Genomic DNA, 22,388 nt, shown 5'->3' on the forward strand with positions numbered 1-22,388 from the left:
ATTACTCTATATTTTTATGCTAGGTTTTTATTTTTGATACAAAGTACCAGGCTGCTCCATTATGTGATTTTAATTTGAAAAAATGTTAAAGATTAAATTTAATTGAAAAAAAAATACTTCAATACATCAAAAAACTAGCACAAATTCCTCTAAATATCAAAGTCTTTTAAATTTTACTTACCGTGTGAACATTTCATCGAAATACTTAAATGCTAAATCATTCTCAACGCTTAACGTACCAAACAGTTTTGCTCACGCATTTTTCTGTGTATGTATTTTATTAGTCACAGTGTGATTATGGTATAAAAAGGTGCAGATATTTGTCTTTTAATCAGGTTAATATACTATGACAGTAAACAAAAAAAATATAAAGGAAAATATCGGATTTCAAATGCTCGGCGATCGCTGTCAGCAGTTACCCGTAAAACCCTACAGAGGGCGCATACGTCGTTAGAGAGAAACAGAAGCAATTCCTCAACAGCGTGAATGTGTTACATTTGTAATTATTTTAGTGCATTGTGGGGAGTATTTTAGTAAGGTAGCCAGGAGCGCATCTCACACCTAGTCCCGGTTCCATCCATAAGCAGGACGTTCGGTGGAACGGGTACGGGCAGCCGCATTGTAGCTGCCATAGTTCTGCGGATACGGTACGGACTGTGCCGGTGCCGCCGCATACTGCTGATTGTAGCTACTGGCCGACGTGCGCTGATCCACCGTCACCGGATATCCCCCCGGCCCGATGGAAGTGCCGGACGAGCCGGTTCCTCCTCCACTGCCCGCCGGCTTATTCTCGGAAAACAAACCACCCAGCCGCTTGTTGTCGATCAGATTGCGTGCATCGAACAGGCCGCCCAACCCGCCGGCACCGGCGGCCCCACCTGCCGCCGGCCCAATGCCCAGCCGCTGATTGATGTAGGTGCCGATCTGCTGCTTGACCGCGTTCGAGACTGCGTTCTGTACACCGCTCAGGATGCCACCGAAGAATCCACCGTTGTTGGCGGGTGCGGCCGGTTTGCGTGTCGGTACGACGATGTTACCCCCTGCACCGTCAAACTGGCCACCTCCATTGTACGCACCGCCACCACCAGCACCACCATTGTAAGAGCTTCCTCCTGCACCACCTCCGTTGTAGGAACCACCGCCGCCGCTGTAGCCACCTCCGCCATTGCCTCCGTAACGGTTGCCCGGGTTGTTGTCCGTCGGCAGCGAAGGGTAGAGTGAGGGCCCAGCTGGTTGCGGTGGTCGGGCCGGTGGTGGCGTTGGGCGCTGGCCGTACGGATTGTTAGGATTCAAACCGAGCGTGCCGAGCACATCGTCGTCTCCAGGGCGACCGGCCGGTGCGGAAGGCTTCGGACCGTTGTTGTACACATTGCTAACTCCCTCTGCCGGCAAGTGGACCGAAGCACACGAGGCAAACCGTTGAATGAAGTAGAAGGTAAAATAAAACAAAAAAAAACAAAAGAAAAACATAACAAATACAACAAAAGCCAGTTAGTGGGACACGGGATAGGGGGACAGTTGGCGTACGGGGACAGTTACGCAAAACAGAAACTAAAGCAAGGAAGGAACAGAAAGCGATCAAGGTCAAAACATACATGGTAAGCAACAGAAAGTAACAAAATGTGTCTTTTTTAACATAAAATTTTGTTCTTTGTTTTAGTTTTTTTCCGATCGAATTCTCGCCGGAAGGAATCCAATGGGAAAAACAACCGGTATAATCATTTAGAATATTATAGAAAAATGACAAGGGCAACTGCAAAATAACTAAGTAAGAATAAGTACACGAATATCATGAGCACTAAGCTAAAGAGAAATGAAGATGGATAAAGGTTAGTAGATGAAATGAAAAACGCAATACAGCAGCAGCGGCTTAGCTTTGATTTACTAATATTTTCACATTTTCGCATTCTGCGCACAGGATTTATTTACATGATCATTATTTTTTTTCCACTACGGGAAGGTGCGGAACAGATTTGCGTTGCACGGTTCGAGCCCATTGAGCGCACGCCATGTATCAGAAGCGAACGAGGACGACACAAAGAAAAGTAACCAATGTTGCATTATTATTTCCCATTCAGAGAAATCCAATCTGTAAGTATAGCTCAGACGAATTTAGTCGAATTTGCACAAATGTAAGTAAAAACTTTCCTTCCCAACAATTGCCAACAGATGGTCAGCGTTAGCTGAACATCACCGGAACATCAGCCCTTCCCCCGGCACTTGGTAGGGCAGTAAGTTAATGCACCGTGTTTACAGGGCGGGCTTACAGAATTATGTCATCGTGTCGGACAACTCGGGGCTGCTATCGGGCCACTGATTCCGATGCTCGAAAGCTTCATAGTTTGGCGACGGGATTACGCGCTGTCTAGCAGCTTCAGCATCCGTTCAGCCACAGAAGGAGCGGTTGGTGCACACGCTCGGCAAAGTCCTCTTGACCTGCTACACGGCGCAATGCAAACCACATACCGTTACTGCATGCCGTTCGCTTCTGATATCACAGTCGTCCGGCTCGGCAAAGCTCTGGGCACCGGCACAGCAGCACAGCTTTTTCCCAAACCACTGTTTCTATCAGTTCAGATTTACCATTTTTTTGCTTTTTTTTTCTTTTTTTATCTCTCTCTTTCTATATCCACTTCCCTTTTCCTACTTATCTCCCCCTTAGCTTAGTATTCCGTCCGTGGGTGGCTTTGCCCCCTGCTCAGCTTCTTAATACCTTAACTCCACATACTGGGGATGGGCGAAGACTCCATCTTCGTCAGATTTGTGTCACAAATAATCTTTCTTAAAGAATTTGTGTGGTGTTGCAGTTTTTTCCCCCTTTTTACTTTTAGTGTTAGGTCATATTCTTCCTTGTTTTTCACATGAAAATTGCTTCGTGTAAACATGGTGCACATCGTATGGCGGCTGCCAGTCAACGAACGTTAGCCCTTTCCTGGTAGCTTTCCTACACACACACACACACTCTCAACACACACTACATACACACACACTCAGGCGTGTATGCTGCCACCGTTTGCCTTCAGATTGCTTCGCATTGCCTTAGGATCAGGTGATAAGGCCTGCCAAATTACACCCTCTCTTTGCTTCATTCAGTTTGTTTGTAGTTTTTTTTTCTCATTTTTTTATTAGTTTCCATTCGTTATCTATACTCTACTGCTCGTGTGCAAAACCCTGCAGCAACTGGTCAATAATTTTGTGTTTGTGTGGTTTTTTGTTCCATTTAAACATTAAGTTGTAAATCTTGTATTTAAAGTTTTCCTGTATTCCTTTAGTGTTTAGTCACGATTTGTTTTCGTTTCTTTTGTTGTTGTTGTTGTTTTTGCTTGTGCTGTGTGTGTTTTATGTCTGGTGGCTGGTTGGGACAGTATTCAACATGTACTAGGTTTGGTTTCCGCAACTCTGACTCTGAATATGTTGTGCAATTTGAACTTTCACGTTTAGTGGAAGATTGTTTCGTTTTATTCTTTTATTTTCATGTTACCACCTCTTGCCTCATAGCTGTTGTGTTGGGTTGTGTGTGTAAAATTGAGTTTACCTTATGTATCTATTCCCCAGTAGTTCGAACTAACCCTTCACCTGTTTAGTGTTAGCTTTGTTTATTTCATAAATCTATACTTTTACTTCTGTTGCTAGACTCTGGCATTGGTGTGTTTGTTAGTTGTTTTTTCCCCCATGCTGGATGGTGTACGATTGGTTACCGGTTACAACAGAGTTCCAGTGTGTGTGTGTGTATGTGCCTATTTAACGGGTTTGGTGTTAGACTTTAGTATTAACATTGGTTTGGTTTGCTTAGCACAAAATAACGATTGCATTAAACAGTCACCTCTCATACTCGATTGCTACGAATAAGTGTTGATACCTTTGCAGTTTGAATTCGGGTGCACGTAGCTCAACGGTTGTTGTTGCTTAAGGGTGATGCAAGTGATGTAAAGAGGGTAAAGGTCATGGTGTGTCTGTGTGAGTCTGTGTGCGGTCTTGTTTATATCTTACAACGTCTAACGTAGATCGCCTGCCCCCTTCCAGCGGCACAGTAAAAGCGCTCCAGCTAAAAACAGCTCGTTCGTTGATTGCTAACACATAGTTTGGCCATTCTCTTCTACATTTCATCCTCATCTTCACCAGTCAGCCGTCGAACACCATCACCCAAACAGTGTCTAACACCTGTAGGTCTATGTGTGTTTTTGTGTAATTATTAATTTTTTTTTCTTCGTATTTTTCTCTTTTCTTTATCAATCTTTCATTCGATTTGTTTTCCCTAGTGCGATAATTATTAGCTCTTTTAGTGTGTGTGTTTTTTGTGTTTTGTGTTTGTTTCACATTGCTTTAATGTTTTGTTTAAATGATTAGAACCAGTTTGTCGTTGTGTTAGAAAATGTACAAAAAATCCATTTACAATTGGTAAAAGTAGCCCAAGTAATTCATTCTTTGTGTACTTGTTTTTCACCCACCCAATAAACATCACGGTTATTCACAAGATGAAGATATTAGTAAAGGTGATCAAGATCAAAAACGGATGAGAAAACACAACATGAAGGAAAACACCAGGAAACTAAGAAGGATAAAACAACGGAATAGTGGAAGGAATGAGGGAATTATAAGGAACCGCTGGTACTACTACAGGAAAGGACTCGTAAGACAGGGACGGCGATGGACAGGAGGGTAAAAAGAGTGAACAGCAGCGGGCTGGGAGCCCGACTGCCGGCACCGTTGCGTGGCCGCTTTTCCGGCTGCTTGTTGTACAGGAACTGGTTCCACAGGCTCGGCTCGGTCGAGGTGGGGTTCGGGTTCGGGTTGTGCGGATAGAACGGATTGTGGGGCGACGCGCCAAAGTTGAACGGTGCCTGCGGTATGACCGGGGGCTGGTTGAGCGGTGGGTAGAGCGGCTGGAAGACGGCCGGACTGCCAGCGCCGGGCTGCTGCGGGTAGCTGCTGAAGAACGGCGATCGGGTCGTCTGCACGCTGCCAAAGATGTAGTTCGGGTCGATCGGCATGTTCGGGTAGTTCGGGTCCTTGCTGCCCACCACCTTGGTGTTTTCCGGTGCCGGATTCAGACTGAGCACGCCTGCAAAATGGGGAGGGTTGGGTTTTGATAGAGGCTCGCGAAAAGTTCACTGCGATTGCAATTGTGTAGAAGCGGGGAGGAAAAGTGACAGCGGGAGGCATTTTAACGGGATTGGTATAATGCAAGTTGCCACTGTATGGTGTTGAGATGCATCCCAGAATGTGATTCCCAACGAAACAAAGTTGCTGTTACTGATCATGCAGTATGTGTTTTACGCTCAAAACACAGACAGTGTTTCCCTCGACTTTCCTCGTAATGTACCATGCATTTTAGAAAAGAGACTACTCCCAACTATCCTTAAAAAGGGAGAGAGTATCATCTGAAAAAGTAAAATCACCTAAAAAAAGCTTCCTGTTCTTTCGCTCGCTTGCCCGTAATAGTTTCTGTCTTGGTTAAAGGGAGAAAGAGAGACACACCACGAGCCTAGGACAAACTCCAAAGAGCTGCCCTGCCCGCAGCGTTACACGTTACCAATGCGTAACGTTGGAAGATCACGGAAGCAATGGGGCAAAAAAACGTACTTAAAAGTAACTAACACTAAGGGAAAAGAGAAAAAGATGGAAGAGAATATATGGTTTTGGAAAATTTACCGCTCGGCCCTGCACTGACGCTCGGATCCGTGTTCTTTTTGCAGGTCGGGTAACGGCCACAATCGTTACCCTCGCGTTGCCCAATCGAGCAGGATTCGTACGCCATCACGCACACCTGGCTAGACAGGCAACCGATATCGCCGCAGGTACGTCCATACTCTGTAATAAAAGCGGATCGCGGTCCGATCGCAGACAAAAGACGAAAACAATAAAACAAACGATGCAAAACAATTGAATAAGCAACTAAAGTAAATGGTAAATGCGGGATATGTGTGTGTGTTGGTGAATTTGGTGTAATAGTTGGATGAGGAGGGTTTGTTAGTGTAAATTATAATACGGAAGGGAAAGCATAGAGCCACCTTGCAAATAAAAAAAAAACATAACAAAACCAAAACTGACGCAACGCACCGACGACAATTCACGATATCGTCTGTTTGGTGTTCCTGCCGTTTTGTTGCAGTTTGGGGTTGACTTTTGCTAGCGTTGTATTTACGTTCCCACGCCACGGCAAGCGAATCATGTTGCAAATGTTGCTGCGTAACGGCATAAATATTCGCGCGATTTGCATAGGGCAAAAATAGGTTTATTATGTTAATGTGTGGCAGGGTGGTAGAGGGTGTCTTTTTTTTGTCGACCGATGCACTTTCGGGCCACTTTGCCCGAGCACTTGGCCGTTGGCTACATTGCTCCTACACGTGGATTGCAAACAGGGCTTGTTTGGGTGGGTGAAAGAGGAAGAGACGGTTTTGCTATAAATAATGTTTTAAATCATGTTTGCAATCTGGAAGGCATGATGAATCGTACAGTGGATTAATAAACTTAGGAGAGAGAGAGAGTGTGTATGTTAGTAGTGAAGGGAACTGTAGTTGGGACTGAAGACTAATCCCATAACTGCGGTGTATATAACATAAAAGACGTAAAATATGTAATATAAGATAAATGTTTAGAATCTAAAGGGTTTCAGTAACACTTAGTGATTCGTTTTTTAAACTCCATCCTTAAAGCATTAAACTTTTACCAGTTGGCATTTAAAAAAAAAACACTCAACAAAGCATCAGTGTTGCAAATACTTCACTTTATATGGATCGGTTGTGTATACATCACCGGTGGCAAAAACAGCCTCCCCCATGAACAGTGTCAATTTATGCTAATGCATCAATAATTAATTGTCAATCATTATAATGATCCGCGTTGATACACTCGGCCATACACACGAGCACTCGCCACCCGACCAGTGTACCAGTGGTGCTCCGTTAATTATAAATGATAAACCCTCCTGACCCCGCTACTTGGTGTGCCATGTTTTCACAAACTCCTGACGCCTTTTTTTTTGGATGCATTTGGGATTGGCAGCAGCGGCGTAATTACCCACATAAACTGATCCACCAAACGAGAACGGGCTGACCGTTACTGTCGCGGCGTGTACTATCGGCAATCCGCTACCCGTTGCAGTACCGATCGATGTACTAATTGATGTACATACATCGGTCCCCGGGTGTACTGTTACCATCTTCTGACAGCAGCCCGAGTGAGTGGTTCTTTGAGTTGCAACTGGATCATTTCTGGTTGTTTGTGTGTCACAGCGATTCTGGCTCTCGTTTGTCGTTGCTGAGCCGTTGCTTGATCAGCAGGAATTCGATTGCTGCTCCAATCGATTATAGGTAATTAGTAGGGGGATGCAATGAGCATGAAGCGAGCATGCTCGAAACCTGTCAAACCACCGATGAGGATGAATTTTAATTCAATTACCCTGACCCCCGTCCCCGTCGTGGAGGGGGGTAAGCAACTGTCCGTCCGTCAGTAGTAAAGCGGCGTATGACAGGGTGTGACGCAAAGCACTGTACTGTACACCCCCCCCCCCCCCTAAAAACTACCGGGGGAACCCGGGCCGGGGGACGACCTCAAAACGAAACACGACCTGCATTTCGTTCGGCCATTTTGGGAGTGGTTTGGTCTTTTAATCATACAACTTTCCATGCCTGTTCTGCCTGCCTGCCTGCCTGGTCTGCCGCTTTCTGCTCATACTCCTCCCGAGGGATGCATCTTCGATGACACCGGACGAGCGCGGGCAGCAAAAGCAAGCAGGATTGTGCCAAAATGGTGTGCGGAAAACTGGAGCAACTGTGGAATTCATAACCGGCGGAATCGGTGACAGATTCATCGTAGGGAAAATGGCTATGGCGGCGAGGAGGCGGGTGGAAATAAGCACACACACACACACAAAAGCGGCCCCCGAACTGTTCGTAGTTTGTACGAGTAGAAACTGTTGGATGTGTGATGTGTTTGGGGCACTATTGGGCGTGTGTTCCGGTTTTTGGGGTTTTTATTTCCCACCAACATATCGAGATGAAACATCCATCTTTCGGTAATCAATCAAACCGCTCTCCCCATAAATGCTGATGAATCACGAATTTGTATAGGTACTACTACTATTGGTGGAAAAACTAAACACACACACACACACACACACAAAAGCTCCTCAATGGAAGGCTTTGCGAACGGAACATTAATGTACACAAACACACCCACACACACACAAACATACCCAGACGAACCTAAGTACGGTTTTCATTCGATGGGCTTTCTTTTGTGGGTCAGCTGCGTCAAAAAGAAAAGGGGTATTTTGAAGCGAATGGACAAAACAAGGGCGGTTTTGTGGTGAAATCCTCTGTGTGAGATGAATAATGAGCAACTTGTCAGTGACATTTGTTTCGGCGTCAGACTGGAGTTTTTTGGCGCGAGGGTGGAAAATGGAAAAAAAATCCACTAATACACTAACACCAGGGGCGACCTCTTTCGGATGTTTCTTTAAACTACCCCGCCTGATGTTAATTTACTGTTTTTTGTACGTTTTATTCAAAAGAAAACGTGATTTGTGTGACGTACACTTCGATTTGTGGCTGCTTAAACATGCATTGACCCAGCCCTTACTGCGTACTGGAGCGTGCTGTACCTCAACGGGGCACGAAACAGGGTCACAGCACGCAGTGAAACAAACACGTCCCACGACGAAAATCGAACAGCACGCTTATTGGTGTCTTCCGTCACCTCCAACGCTGCCGGGTGCAGCAGCCCACCGACCGGACAAGGTGCGCCTTGAGTCAGCAGATTTGCATTGCACCGGCGGAGGAAAGGGCATGAATTTAGAAAGGTTCCTAACACTGCAAATCTCCCTCTACAAGCGGCCAAAAACCGGGACTGGAAACGAACGGATGACGTGATTATGAAGCGGTGATGAACAATCCTTTCGCCCGCTCGTGCTTTTGCCCGTCGGTGTGGGTCGGGCTTTTCGGTGCGCTCCTTCTTTTCGAATTCAAATTATAACTCAAACCCTGTCCGCAGTACGTGCCCTGCGTTACTAATCAACTGCGGAAAACGCTGAATCGAACGATGGCGCCTGAGGCTGGTGTTTCATGTTGTTTTGAGAAGGTCAGCGCTGAGCCGTTCCGGGCCGGAAAAGGGAGGAGGAAGGACACAAAAAACACGTGTACACACCCGGTGGTTCGAGTTGAAATTGCAACGTGCCATCACGTACGGTAAGTACACAGAAGGGAAGCATATTTTCTGCACCGGTGTGTCGTATTTACCGGTATTTCGGTATTTTGTACGGCAGAATTATGGCAATCACTCCCTTACTATCTCCCTAGGGGCATATGGGTGGGAGATGAGTTTTACTAATTGTATTGAGAAGGCTTAGGATGAAATGTTTTACTTATGTTACTTATTTTACTTATCTTACTATTTTAATAGAACTATTCAGTGTTGTTTAAAGCGTTTGAATACCCCAAGGCTCAATTAAAACGCGAATGTTCTTGTTACCTAAAACAATTAAAAGTGACTTTAGTTAAAAGTGAATAGTTTTTGACTTTTATCGCATATTAAGTGTTCGAAAGCTGCGCAAAACAAATGGCCAGTTCATTTTCTACGTCAAGCTAAGCTAAGTGCTTGCTTTACAGCGCCATCTGTTGGCAAACCACATAAAACTCGTATCACAGCCGTCTTTATACAAGCATAAGTACAAAATGCTAATGCAAAAAGCCCGAAATACACATTTTTGATTGAATGATGTACAAATATAACCCATCCACAAAAAGGATTACATTCCCTCACTGTGTGAAACGTGTGAAACAAAGCGACTAAAATACCGATTACCGATCACCTCGCTTGTCTAGCGTGCGAATGAAAAAGGTCAATCCAACTGTTCGCTATGGTAGTTAGGGGAAATTGTTGTTTGCCACCAACCCTCGCAGGCCCCATCGAAAGGTCAGCAAAATGACCAGCGTAATCGATTGCAGAAAATAAAAAGAACACCGAACGATCCTTTTTTCTATACTTTGTTAGCGTAAAAACCGTTCACCTTCTAGTGCGTGGTGTGGAACATTGTTGGGTTATTTGTTATGTTTGCTATCGTTTTCCACTTCGGGACGAAAATTATTAAGTTCGTCTCGGAGTGCAGGTGAATACAGGTTAGTTTGGGGGAGGTGTACACCTTGTGATGAATATTTATTTTCGCCTCTCCGAGGCTGCAAGGCAGGACTGAGTGATGCTGCGTCATCTGCCTGCGCCAAGAAGTTGATCGAGTGGGATTTTTTTCTTCATCTTGCGCCTCGCAAACACGAAAGTCACTTCACCTTGGACGGGGCAGCAGGTTGCAAGGTTGAGGGCAAATCTGCTGTTGGAACGAGTCGCCCCAAGCTGTGATATAGTGAGCCACACCTGTAATCGATCAATTATAGACCTCCCGACCGAGGAACGAAGTTAAAAGACGACCCGTTATAGCATATCCCTTAGCAGAAGAAGGGTGGAGAAATAAATCGAGCGAAGCTTTTCAATTCAATTATGCTCAGCGCGTTCGAGAGATTGTGCCTGCCTCGTACCAGATTGGTGGTTAAAAATGGAAAGTAATTTAACGGAGCGTTATTTAATTTCGAAAGGAGCTGAAAGCCGGGTTTCAACCTGTTTTTAACCATCTTCGTCGTTTCGATCGCTTACCGTGGGTGGGAGTGGGAGGTCAGGTGCGAGGAGCGATGAATTTATCGAAAACGGTTATTGCTTCATTCGTTAAGCCGTAAGTGCTGTTTGGCAGTAGAGTACTCGATAACTTCATTCCCGATCGTCGCACGCAATCGAACCGACCGGCTATGCTGTGCTGTGTTGAGCACGCTACAAGAATGGTGCCCCCGTTTCGATATGTGTTCCTGCCATCGTCCATTTGCCAAACGGTGGTACTTTAGACGTTTAGTGCCAAAGCTGTATCAAAACAGCTAGCCGAAGAGGCCGTTTTCTCTACTACCTACCCGAGGTACAAGCTAACAAAACAAATCGTGTCCTAACGGTGGGAGACGTCCCTTCCATCCCCTGTGCCGGGGGTTTTCGAGTGCCGCGGCACAATCCACTCCAACCACGCTCGAGTGTGTTCGAGATTATGATTGCCTTATTATTATTAGCTTGCATTAGCATATCAATTTGTGGGTCGTTCGTCCTCGTGCCAGGCCCGTTCATCGACTGTGTGTGTCTATTGGTCCCACACACACAGAGAAGGATCCTGCGGGAGTGCACTCATCGTCACCGGTAGAGAAATAGCTCACCCAGTGCGGTGGACGGTTGGTGGGGCGGTTAAGTGGGCCAACGTGAAGAAGCGAGCAGGAGGAAAATGGAATTTTTCCAAATATTCTCATCCCTGTGAGTGTCTGAAAGCCACCGCCGTGTAAAGCCTTGCCCGGTGGAGGGATGTTTGCGGGAGGAAAGTAGAATATCCGATTAAGCAATGGCATTCCGGGAATGTTTGACTAGAACCACTCAAGCATCTTCGAAGTTTCTCCAACTCCAGCTGGAAAAGGGGCAAAACCACACATACGCTTAGACATAAAGCATGCGGGTTTTGTTCGAACAAACAGAAGGCGTTAAAGGAATTAAAGGTGGAGATTGTGTTGGCTACACACGGTTCAAAAGCGAGTGAAAAATGGATAAGAACGAAAGAGCAAGAATGCAAAGGCTTTAAAGAGAGAAAGAGAGTTGGTGAAGAAAAAACAATCAAAACATCCCAGCTCGGGCTAAGAATCCGGCACGGATTTGTTGGCACGGAGAGTTTACCATAAGCTGGCGCACTTCGTTCTTCAAGAGACTCTTCTTGTGGATGAATAAATTTTAATATCCTGCAGGTGTTTCGGTTCACAGGATAGTCACTCCGTCGGTGAAAGGTGAAAGAGAAGAGGCCGAAATAATTAAAAAGTTAATCGCTATACGGAATGAGAGTGATGGGGGACACTGGATTAAAACGACGAAGTGAAATTTAACTTAATTTTTCTTTAGATTTTCTTGCAGTCTAGAAATCAGTATCAGGAAAATACAAAAAAAAATCAGTGCAATGGCATCGTTTAAATGTCTTGAATTGCTGTACCAGAGAATCAGCGTCATCAAACACAACAGCCACCACAAACCACTAAATCATTGAACTTGCGGAGCACAAGAATACTAAAGCAAGAGCACAACATAGAAACGAACGAGTAAATCGTTTGAGTGGTTGAGCAACAACATTCTCATGGTTTCGTTTAGCCACCGGGCACAACATTAACTCCACGCGGCACGTGAAAACAACACACAGGGCATACAGAGGGAGAGAGCGATGTATAATCGTGTTTCTGTTTTGTCGTTAATTGGCTGTATCAATCAAAATCACACTTTCGCTCGTGCCTGAGGCAAACGTTTAGTATCAGCCCGGGAGATGGATGGCATTCTGTGCACTGGCATTCAGATGGCAATCAGTAGCAGGAAGTGGATTTATAGCGTTTGTAAGCTTTACCGCACATCGTTTTTCGGAGGAAAGGAAAAGGAAAGTTGGAATGGAAAGCTGGAGAGGAATTTTAAAGATTGTTGTATTTTCTATGTACTTAAGCATATTTTCGAAACATTACACATTTTTTGGAACTTTAATAACAATTTGTAAATTACAATAATGTTCCTCTTCCTCTGCAGTCTCGTGCCGAACCAACGGAACTCCAACGTTACGAAAATAGTTGAACTATAAATTCCAAAACTCAATAGCAATTAGAATTTAGTGTGCAAAGTTTCACCACACGGGGAGCCCAGCACCCCATTAATGGCAACACGGGACGAACTCTCCGGACCCGACTGCATACCATTATGCACTTTTTTCTTGTCCATACTGCCTCGTTAGTTTGGCGAAGCAAATTTGAAACAAATTAACCCTAATGATTATGCATGCCGGAACCAAACCGTTCCGTTTCGGTGGCTGCAGTAGCTTGCAATAAACCGTCCTCGCACATATGCACACACACACACATGCATATTAATGCCACCCGGTTCAACTCCACCACTGATATTTGTAGGAGAGTGCAACTTTTTCTTAATAACACCAAACAAAATCATGAAAAAGGAAGCAAAGTTGGAAATAAACGAAATAAATAAAGGCGCAAGTGCTAATCGTCTACAAGTACGAGCTCCAGTACGCATCGCACATGCAAAGGCGCTTGTGCTGTGAACACTCAAACCTAACCTACCAAACTGGATAAGAAAAATCAAACACAAACTTTGAAGAAAAGACGTTGCAAAAGAGTTGAGAGCTCAATCGCCACGCGCACGTTGGTTGGCCCGGGGAAAAAGAAACGAAGCGGAGACAAAAGTCTCCGTGGCGTGGCTTGTCGCCGCGAGAAAGTTGTACCGGCAGCGATAGCGATAGCCTACATTTAGGGGCTACCGCTTCTTTAGAAGCAGGCGGGAAACCTTCAGCCGCATCGCATCGCAGTAGCATATGATATTGTGCTCAAGGGCAGTGTGTGATGGAACAACTTCTAGCGCCGCGGTATACGTGTGCCAATAGACTGTGTGCAGCAGGACTGTTGTTTGTGACCGGTGTGCGCACTGGTGTGTTTCTTTGTGGCAGCTGCGCTGCCTGAACGACGTGACCTGGGCCCGCGCTCGGGGCACTGGAGACATTGTGGAAGTTTTGCGTAAGTGTTTTAGATGCTTGCTTAAGTTGAGTGGCTGTGTGTGTGTGTGTTAGTTTGAAATGTGAAGGCTAAACTTGTGCTGTCGCACGCTAAACTTGGTTATTGTACAATTAAACAGTGAGTGGAAGAGTAGCAGCCGTTAAGACACAGAATTATGTTTCGCAAAGAGTTTATTGGTTTAGCTTAAATTATTCTTGAGCAAACATATGGGTTTGAGAATTTCTAAACAGATGGCGCCACTGGATTCACCTTACCGTTGTTTTGTGCTCTTTTCCAATTCGTCTTTTTTGCATATTTTCCTAATGACTTCCCATTCCGTCCATTTTTTATTTCAATTTAAAAAAAAAACAAACATCCACAGTTCTCACGTATCACTACCGCCTTCATTAGTGGCGCGTGTTTTTATTTCTGTTCCGTCCACAATTGGACATGGGGGTTTTTTGTCCAACCAGCCCCATACCCTGGTTGACGTTTTAAGAGCTAGCGGTCATTTTAAAAGCTGAAACTACATCAGATAAACTAACCGACCACCGGCAGGACGGCAGGAAGTTATGGAACCGGGAAAGAGTGGTTTCCGTGTCACTGGACGACACGCGACATTAGGAAGCTTCAGCGAAGTACCTTAAAAAACCAACCCATAATGAAGCCCACAGACATATGCTAGTGGCAAAACGGACAGAGCGGTTGACGGGGAAAAGGCCTATGGTGATGGTGAAGAAAGGAAAAACAAATTTAATCTCCAAATAACACACTCGCTCACTAAAGGCCACGGGAAGCTAATGTGGTGGCGTAGCGTGGCGGCCAGCTACTACCATTCCAGGTTCCAGTCCACTCTAGGACTTAATGGGGGATTTTCGGTCGCATAATAATGACCCACGCTTCCACTTTTGGATCCAGCATTGCACGCTAGCAGCAGCAGCAGCAGCAGCAGCAAAACGGTCAGTTTGCCAGTGTGCCGTGCCGTGAATGACGTTTCGAGATCGCTAGATATAGAAGAGGTGTACACAGTCAGATTAAGGAATAGCGGGCAACATGAAGAAGCAGAGTGAGGAGAAAGGAAGCAATATTTTATAATTGTACCAACACACACACACACACAAATACGTGCGAGTGGCCGTAGTACGTGGTCTTATCTAAATTGAAATCTCCCAAAAACCGGTGGCTTTTTGATGGTGGCAAGCATGCATATGCCTGGTGAAAGATCTACATAGGCAAAAAGACACGAAACACGGAAAAGTTTCAGCAAAACCCACCCCTTCCAAAAAAACCATCAACTTAAAGGAAAAGCTAGACTAATGGGGCCCGACTACAACGGCCACAGAGCATGGCAAGAACGGCTTGCTGGCCGGAAGAGGACGAGCCACAACACCGGAGGATAATTCGATAGTTTGGAGGTTATGTAAAAGATCCTAGATAGATGATGGTTTAGCTTTTTATCCGTAGTACGTGCAGGCTGGTCCGTAGTACGCTCAATTTGGGGGACCTTCCCTCAACACCGGTTTTTTGGGACTGCAACACTTACAAGGGCTTCGTTAGTAGTAGCACCAGCAGCAGCAGCAGCGCCAACAGCAGCAGCAACAACACGACAGCAGAGTGATGCAGCCCACATCAAGCACAACATGCACGAACGTAGTAATAATGATCCATTCGTTGCAGAGGAATAAGCCCATCAAGGATAGGGGGTAAAATTGGTCCATCTTTCCACCGTTTCTTGCCCACCCGTCACGCCCGATCGGGCGTCGCGTACAGGGTCGGAGTGTGCTTGGTGCGCAAGGTACAAAACGATGGATTTGCAGGGATGGATATAGAAGAAGCTACCAAGCAGCACATAACCATAATCTGCGAGAAAAGCTTCTGATGGTTCTACCGCATCAATCTACCCGGAGGGTGTCCGTGCAGCTCGGTAACGTGCCGGTAGAGTGTTCATGGGTAATGTTGTATTATGGGGATGTGGGGCACACACCCGAGCGTAAGACGCAACATGAAGCAGTGTCGGTGGTTTAAGCCAAACGAGAAATATGGAACGATCCAGATAGAGGGTAGCCGATAAATCTCGTGTTTCGTCGTGCAGAGCCGGTACACTAGAAAGTTGGAGTGAAAAAGCGCCCGCTCCCGAGCGTCAATTTGTGTATGCCAAAATAAATTGGGTAGCATGTGAAGTAAGTGTTAGTCGAAAAAAAAAAGGCTGTTTAGATCGAGTGTGTTTGTGTGTGTGATGAATATAGACAAAACTAAAGGGATTAAGTATGCTACGGTGGGGGCATTTTTTGCCGCTAGATGGAGCTTGCTTACTATTTTACTCTCTAAGGGTATGGTAGTGAAATAAAAATGAATAATATAAGAGGCACATCGGCGAGCATTTAGCCCTAGTTACACAGTATATTTTTCTCTTCAAAGTGTAATGCTCCATACGGCAAAAGTGGCAAACTCTGAAGGACCAACTTACTACAAAAAAAACGGTAGTTGCATCAGTGCTTTTTAAAATAGAATCAAAATACGAACACATTTGCCGATGCAGGCACGTTGAACAGGCACGAAAGTTATCCTTACCGAAACGGACCAACTAGGCTTAGTTACACTTTTCCCAAAATCTTCTGTCTGCTTCACCCGAGAGTGAAGCAGAAGTTTGACAGAAACTCGTCCTCACGTTCCACTAACTAGTTGTTTGAATTCGTTTAACACTCGTCGTCACTCTAGCCTGTGTGCATTCTAGCGGGAATGAGCATGTAATGTGCCTGTGCACAGCACCACATGACGGGCGCGTTGGGAGCTTTTCTCTCCCAGGTTCTGCCTACGTGGACTGACCGGAAATGGTGCCAATAAAGCGCGTCCCCGAAACAATCGTATCACACGTACCGGTGCATCGGCTAAAAGCGCTGACACAACGGCACACCGCTCGGTGGGGTAGGTAGAATCCCCCGGTTTTGCGAAAAGTGCACTAAAAGTGAGGAGCGTAAAATGAGGTGAAAAGCCCCTTCTACCATTACCTCACAGCCTCACACCCTTTTCGGAGGGTGAAAAAAATGGTTCCACCAGTTCGTAGCAGCAAACTTTCGTGGCATGGCAAAAAAACTAACCCACCGAGCGCCCGATCCCGAGTGTGTGTGTTTGAAAGCGAACAAGCGCAACCGGGTGGAAAATGGTCGCCAAGGATAAAGGACCAAGGAGGAGGAGGAGGAGGAGGAGGAGGCGGGGAATGGGACAAAAAGTAGAAAGCCCAAAATGCACGTGAGAAAGATAACCATGCGGCTGAGCACTGTAGCAACACACACACAGACACACGTACAAAGATAAGCAAAAATTTAAATTTACGTACATTAAACATATTTTCCAGCCGAGCGAAAATGAGCTAGGGAAGGGAAAGGCGGATGGCGCTAGGGCATTAGATATGATGAGCAGAACCATCTGTTAGCTTCACCGGAAGAGGGATTGTGGTGTATGTTTTTCTTACACATAGTGTGCTACTTTTTTATGCTTTTCTTTTGGTTTTCCAAGACAGACCGTGCACGTAGAAGGGAATTTTTCATTTATTTAAGATTTTAAATGTGTTTTTCAAACAACCCCACTTAACGAATGGCTTTCAGTGAGTAATTGAATGTTATTCTACTAGTATTATGTTATAAAATACATCAAAAACCTTAAACACAACTGCTTATGCTTAATATGCAAAATAGACCCCCTCGTCTCGTATAGGGTTAAGCAAATACAGTACAGATAACGCAGCAAAAACTCGCCTTATGTGCTCTATGTGCCAGTCCCCCCTCCCCGCCCCATCAGTTTCGAGTCATTCGATACAAATTGCAACCACAAACGAGCGGTACGTTTTTCAGCCCTACAAACGCATTCGTTCTGGGGAGAACAAAAAATAGTCCCATAGAATGGTTTGTTTTCCACTTTCGCACGCTGGCACACTGGCACTGCTTCGTCAAATCGATTTAAGATTGCACGAACGATCTTGAGACTTGAGATGGCACGGCTCTTGGTACTACTGTACCAAGGGTAAAGTGTATTATCTCGCACGGCGCAAACGTTTGGCGCAGAGTGAACGAGCGCACCGAACATACTCTATCACTGCAGCAGCCGAGGAAAAGGGATTTATACCGTGTAGAGAGGAGGGGGGGGTCAAGGGAGTGTGTAAAACGTGCTCCAATTTCTTGTTGCAATCGGGCATTGTTTTGTCGTGTAAAAATGGCATCTTTTCGGCTGGAACAACGGGGAAAGAATGGGGGGTTTTAAAGGGGAACACTTTCCATTCACGGTCACGTTTTTTTGCGTTTCCATGGAACCAGCGTGCAGCGGTAGCTTGTTCGAGCTTGTTGGACGGACGGACGGTGTTGGTGCTTCATCCTGAGGTGATGGGCTGATTGCAGCTTGCTTTGCGAAAAAAAACCGCCTACTTGCCGGTCACGTTCTGCAGCAGCAATGTGCAATCAATGGCGGGAAATTAATCCGATTGGGGAATGACGGTTTTTTTAAATAAATTAAAATAAGTAAGGTTCTACTTATTAATGAAATTCCTTTTCGGGGGAAAAAAACCTACAGCGGTATATGTGCAAAAAAGCCGCCACGTATGAAATTTTCAACAGCAATTTCGTGTGCTTCACCATACTCGCAATACTTATCCCACACAGGAGGGCTTACCCACACAGAAACACACAAAAATGCACCCAACGGCGCTAAAAAAAAACCATTTCCCACTCATTCTATATTAATTGCACTTGCCGGGAGTACTGTGTGTGTGTACGCTCTTATGGACAGGAAATGAATTGGTAAGGTGCGAGAAACGTGCGCGAAACAGCGACGTCCTTCTTTCAATCAGGCAGGCAGGCAGGCAGGTAAGCGCGTGATACGCCGAAATTAATTATATGCATGTACAGTTTGTTTTCCCATCGTGCTTTCGCTCTTTTTGTTTGTTTTTTTTTCCTGTTTATCAATGTCGCTTGTGCGTCCGCTGAGGTTTGATTGTGTACTCGTAGTGCTGCTGGTGGTGCCGTTTGTTTGTTTGCATATCGTTGGAGGTGGAGCTTTAATTTAAAATTTTACGCACTGTAGGTCATGTTGGGGTGGATGTTGAAATTGTACACTGTTTCAATATTTGATGACGCGTAATGAAAAAGATTTTTTTTAAATTAGTAATTGCTGAAACTGAATGCTCATTATACAATTTACAAACAAAATGCTCATAAGCATGTACGCCTTTTCGTGACGAGTAATTCCAATGAGTTGGGAATAGTTTCAACTAGAGCTTCAGTCTTCATCAGGTCATCAAGCTAGCTTACGCTCAAGGTTTGCGCCATCATGTTGGTGAATGTTTGCATATCATCAGGAAGGATTAAATCCCTTTATCCGAGATGCTTTGGTTTAATTTAACATCTTGCACCAATTATCCCACAACAGCAAAAGGGAGAGTACAATCAAGGAGAAGTGTGCACACAACAACGAAAAAAACTGTCCCCGATATCACCACACAACCAGGCTGCAGACTTTGCTTCTTACGACAAGCATCGATTTAATGTACCGAATGTGTGTGTATGCGTTTGTGTTTGTTTGTGCGACTCTGCAGCAGTGTTAATGGAATAGATAATTTTCATGCTTTCGCAACCGTTTGGGTCTACGTCCTGGCCGAGAGTAGATTACAAACACCCGACACGTCGAAGAAAATTTAAACCGATACTGTGTACTCCGTCCTATCTCCAGGTCCATTTGCTACTTATAACCCTCCCCTCTACCAAATCCCCAGCCCCTTTTCTGGCCACTCAATACCGTAGCCAAATGGGCATGGGGATCTTTATTCAAGCTTACGGCAGCACTTTCCATTAAACGATGTGGACCAACTAGCAGCAGCAGCAGGAAATGGGAAATAGCATGGACGTTGTTGTCAACGGACGTTTCTATCGGTTGGTTGTTGTTTGCGAGAAATAAACCGAAGTAGGCCGACTTTTGTAAAGCCATGGTACGGGGGGCGGGGGGGGCGGGGTTTGGGTGGAGTGCCAGGGAAGGTGTGCAATTGTTTGGCTCAAAGCTGATTTTGCACTTTATCCACTTTAGTGCAAATCTCTTTAAATTGCTGTGGGAAGGTATTGGCGAAGCAAGGTGATACTTTATCGTGTTGCTGCATGCACACCGATATATTTCTGAAGCGATCAAAGCAATCTACGGCTGAGATAAACTTTAACGCTTTTGCGAGCAGTGCGCCATCTAGCGGAATAAGCATGTGTCATTGCTTGTTTACTAGTTTAATTACTAAGACACGTTGTCAATGGTAGGATAAACAATTTAAAAAAAGATTTAACCTCAATTGCAGTGTGAGAACTTATCCACAGTACTGCACGGTATAAACAGTACAATACATTGTGTACATATTCCACCACAAAGCTACTGCTGTCGCAATTCTCATAGATTAACCCATGCCCGCCGCACCATGTGCGTTTCCTTGTTATTACTGGCAGCATCGATGTTGTGGTTCTTTCTCCATGCAGACACTACTGCTTGCTGTTGTGCCTTTAGTCCATTTTCGAACTCAACTCCAATCCAAATCCACTCCGATCGTGCTTCAAAGCATTTCCGACAGAAACGAACAGAGCTTGTCCAATAAGTCGTCACACAGTACACCACACACAAGCGAGCGTACTGGGTACGACCGTGGCACAAACAGATGTCATGTCAAAAGCCATAACCATAAATTATCACTTGTCCACGCCATTGGGGTACACATTTCGGGGTGGGCTTTTCAGGGCCCCCGAAGGCACCTCCCCCTTCTGTGAACGCAAAAACAGTGATAGGGGATGTGTGTGTGTAGATGGTAAAGGCTGGCATGGATGGAGAGGAAGAAAATGTATGCCATTATATCTCCATACTTAATTATACAGAGCTTGCCTGGGGCACCAACTCTACTCCTTTTTTCCGTTCGCTTTTCCGAATGCTTTTCAGAGGATCCGTTTGGGGCTGGTTATTTTTTTCGAACGAATCTGTATGTTTGTATGTCCTTGTTGGTTGGTGGCCTCAAACCGGATCCTGGCCTGGGAAGCCAAATTCTCCGCCTGCGAATCCAAATAGAGAGAAAATGAAACAAAAAAAACCCATCTCAATTTTCCAACCCTTTGCATTCATCTAACGCCCCCTGGTCGGTTGGTTGGTGAGGAAAATTCGACAAAAATTACGCTCAACACAACGCCACACACACATTTGTGCAGCTTCACCCAGCCAAGCAAATAATAGGAAGCAGTCCCATTGAATCTTAAACGGTTCGTTTGCGATCCGAGAGGTTTGTGGGCGATGTGTCTGCGGGTGGAAGCATCCGCGCCCTTACCCTGCTATCATCTGCGGATTTGTACGGGGCGAATAGACTCGCCGGCTGGTGGAATTCGGATTGCCATTGCTGCACAATGTTGTCCTGTTGCATGTATGGATGTGCATACAAATTTTGGCCAGACAGCCTGGGCCTGGGTAAGGGAATGGTAAGGGAATACGGCTGTCAGACTGGTGTAAGCGTTTCCTTCCTCTCCGTGATCGCTTTACTATTCACATTCCTTTTTATGCCCCTTCTGGCTGCCATATCAATATTGCGTTGCATGGCTGTCCTAGATGAACGTTGAACAGGCCAAAAAAAAAGGAGGCGAACATGTCAAGACCGAATCTGTGTGGTACGGGACCGATACAACGGTAACCGTTTGTCAGCGAACGCTTTTGCTTTTGCTCAACCAACCCAACGGCCCAACGGCATGATACCGCAGAATGATTGTTCGTCAGTAGTTGCTTTTGCCATTACATTAACCAAAAGGAAAACGGGGTGAATCCTTCTTATCCACTGGTTTTGGCGTTCCATTTGTGCTTGACCGTGGAAAATGGGTTAGTAAAGGCGTGTAGTAAAGGCGCTCTGTCTGGGACGAAGCAGGCGGTTGAGCTGGTTTGTGGTGGATGGCGGAGTGGACGGGAAATGTTCAAAACATGTTTGCATGTGAGAGGGGGTTTGCCGGTATGCTGTCAAATATTTTGGAGCGTGTATCCACGGGGCCACACAGAAACTAATTGACAGTGGGATAATTACGGAGATAACTGTATTAACGATGCGGTGGAAATGGTTTACGGGTTACAGCTTTGTGTTTAGCTATGTTACACATAATTGTACAGTGTGAATGTCGGTGAAATTCAATCTGTTTTTAAGATGTTTTTAATTGGAATGAAAGAAGAATCATTAAATAATTTCACAATAATTCCACACGGTTAATTTTCAATATCGCATAAGCATTCTATTGGAAATATCAACAATTTCGTACCATTGTCAATCGAATTTAAACGCAGTTTTTGGTCAAACATTCGCAACTTATCCTTAGCACAACATCTATGGTTTTCCATTTCAGGTGAATGTCTTAATTGGTGATGTTAGCTGGTTAACTAGATTATGCGCCATTCGATCAGAACAGAAACAAATTCAAAATAACAATGACTGAGCTAAACAGCGCGTGATTTTTAAACTACTAAGTACGTTTTTACAGATGCTGTTGAGACGTTATCAACTGCACTCTTTCGTTCGCCCGGAATATGGTAATTAAATAAAAACACAAGCACTACCTTTGCCACGATCGAGAATTTTCATGTGTAATCGAAGATCGTTGGCCCGATCGGGATCGGGGCGGCTATCCACACGAAACCACTACAATGTTGTCCTCTATCGGGATTCAATGGAAGCCTGTGGTGGGCTAGCGGATTGATTGAGATGCTTGAAGTGGCTTATGTTTTTGTTATACAGGCGCCGTTCTTAAATTG

General features: G+C 45.2%; 1 protein-coding gene across 1 annotated transcript in view; it reads right to left on the minus strand.

The window, feature by feature from the left end:
* Positions 1-271: 271 nt before the first annotated feature.
* LOC120948146 (PE-PGRS family protein PE_PGRS16-like) overlaps positions 272-22,388 on the minus strand; it is a 67,938-nt gene continuing 45,821 nt past the window's right edge. Inside the window, exons 4-5 of the mRNA XM_040364170.2 lie at positions 5,653-5,811; positions 272-1,382 (exon numbers count right to left, since the gene is read on the minus strand). Coding sequence (XP_040220104.2) covers positions 562-1,382; positions 5,653-5,811 — 980 coding nt within the window. The 3' untranslated portion in view covers positions 272-561. The remainder of the gene's footprint in view (positions 1,383-5,652; positions 5,812-22,388) is intronic.

Source organism: Anopheles coluzzii, chromosome 2 (genome assembly GCF_943734685.1).
Source record: "Anopheles coluzzii chromosome 2, AcolN3, whole genome shotgun sequence".
NCBI classification, from domain to species: domain Eukaryota; kingdom Metazoa; phylum Arthropoda; class Insecta; order Diptera; family Culicidae; genus Anopheles; species Anopheles coluzzii.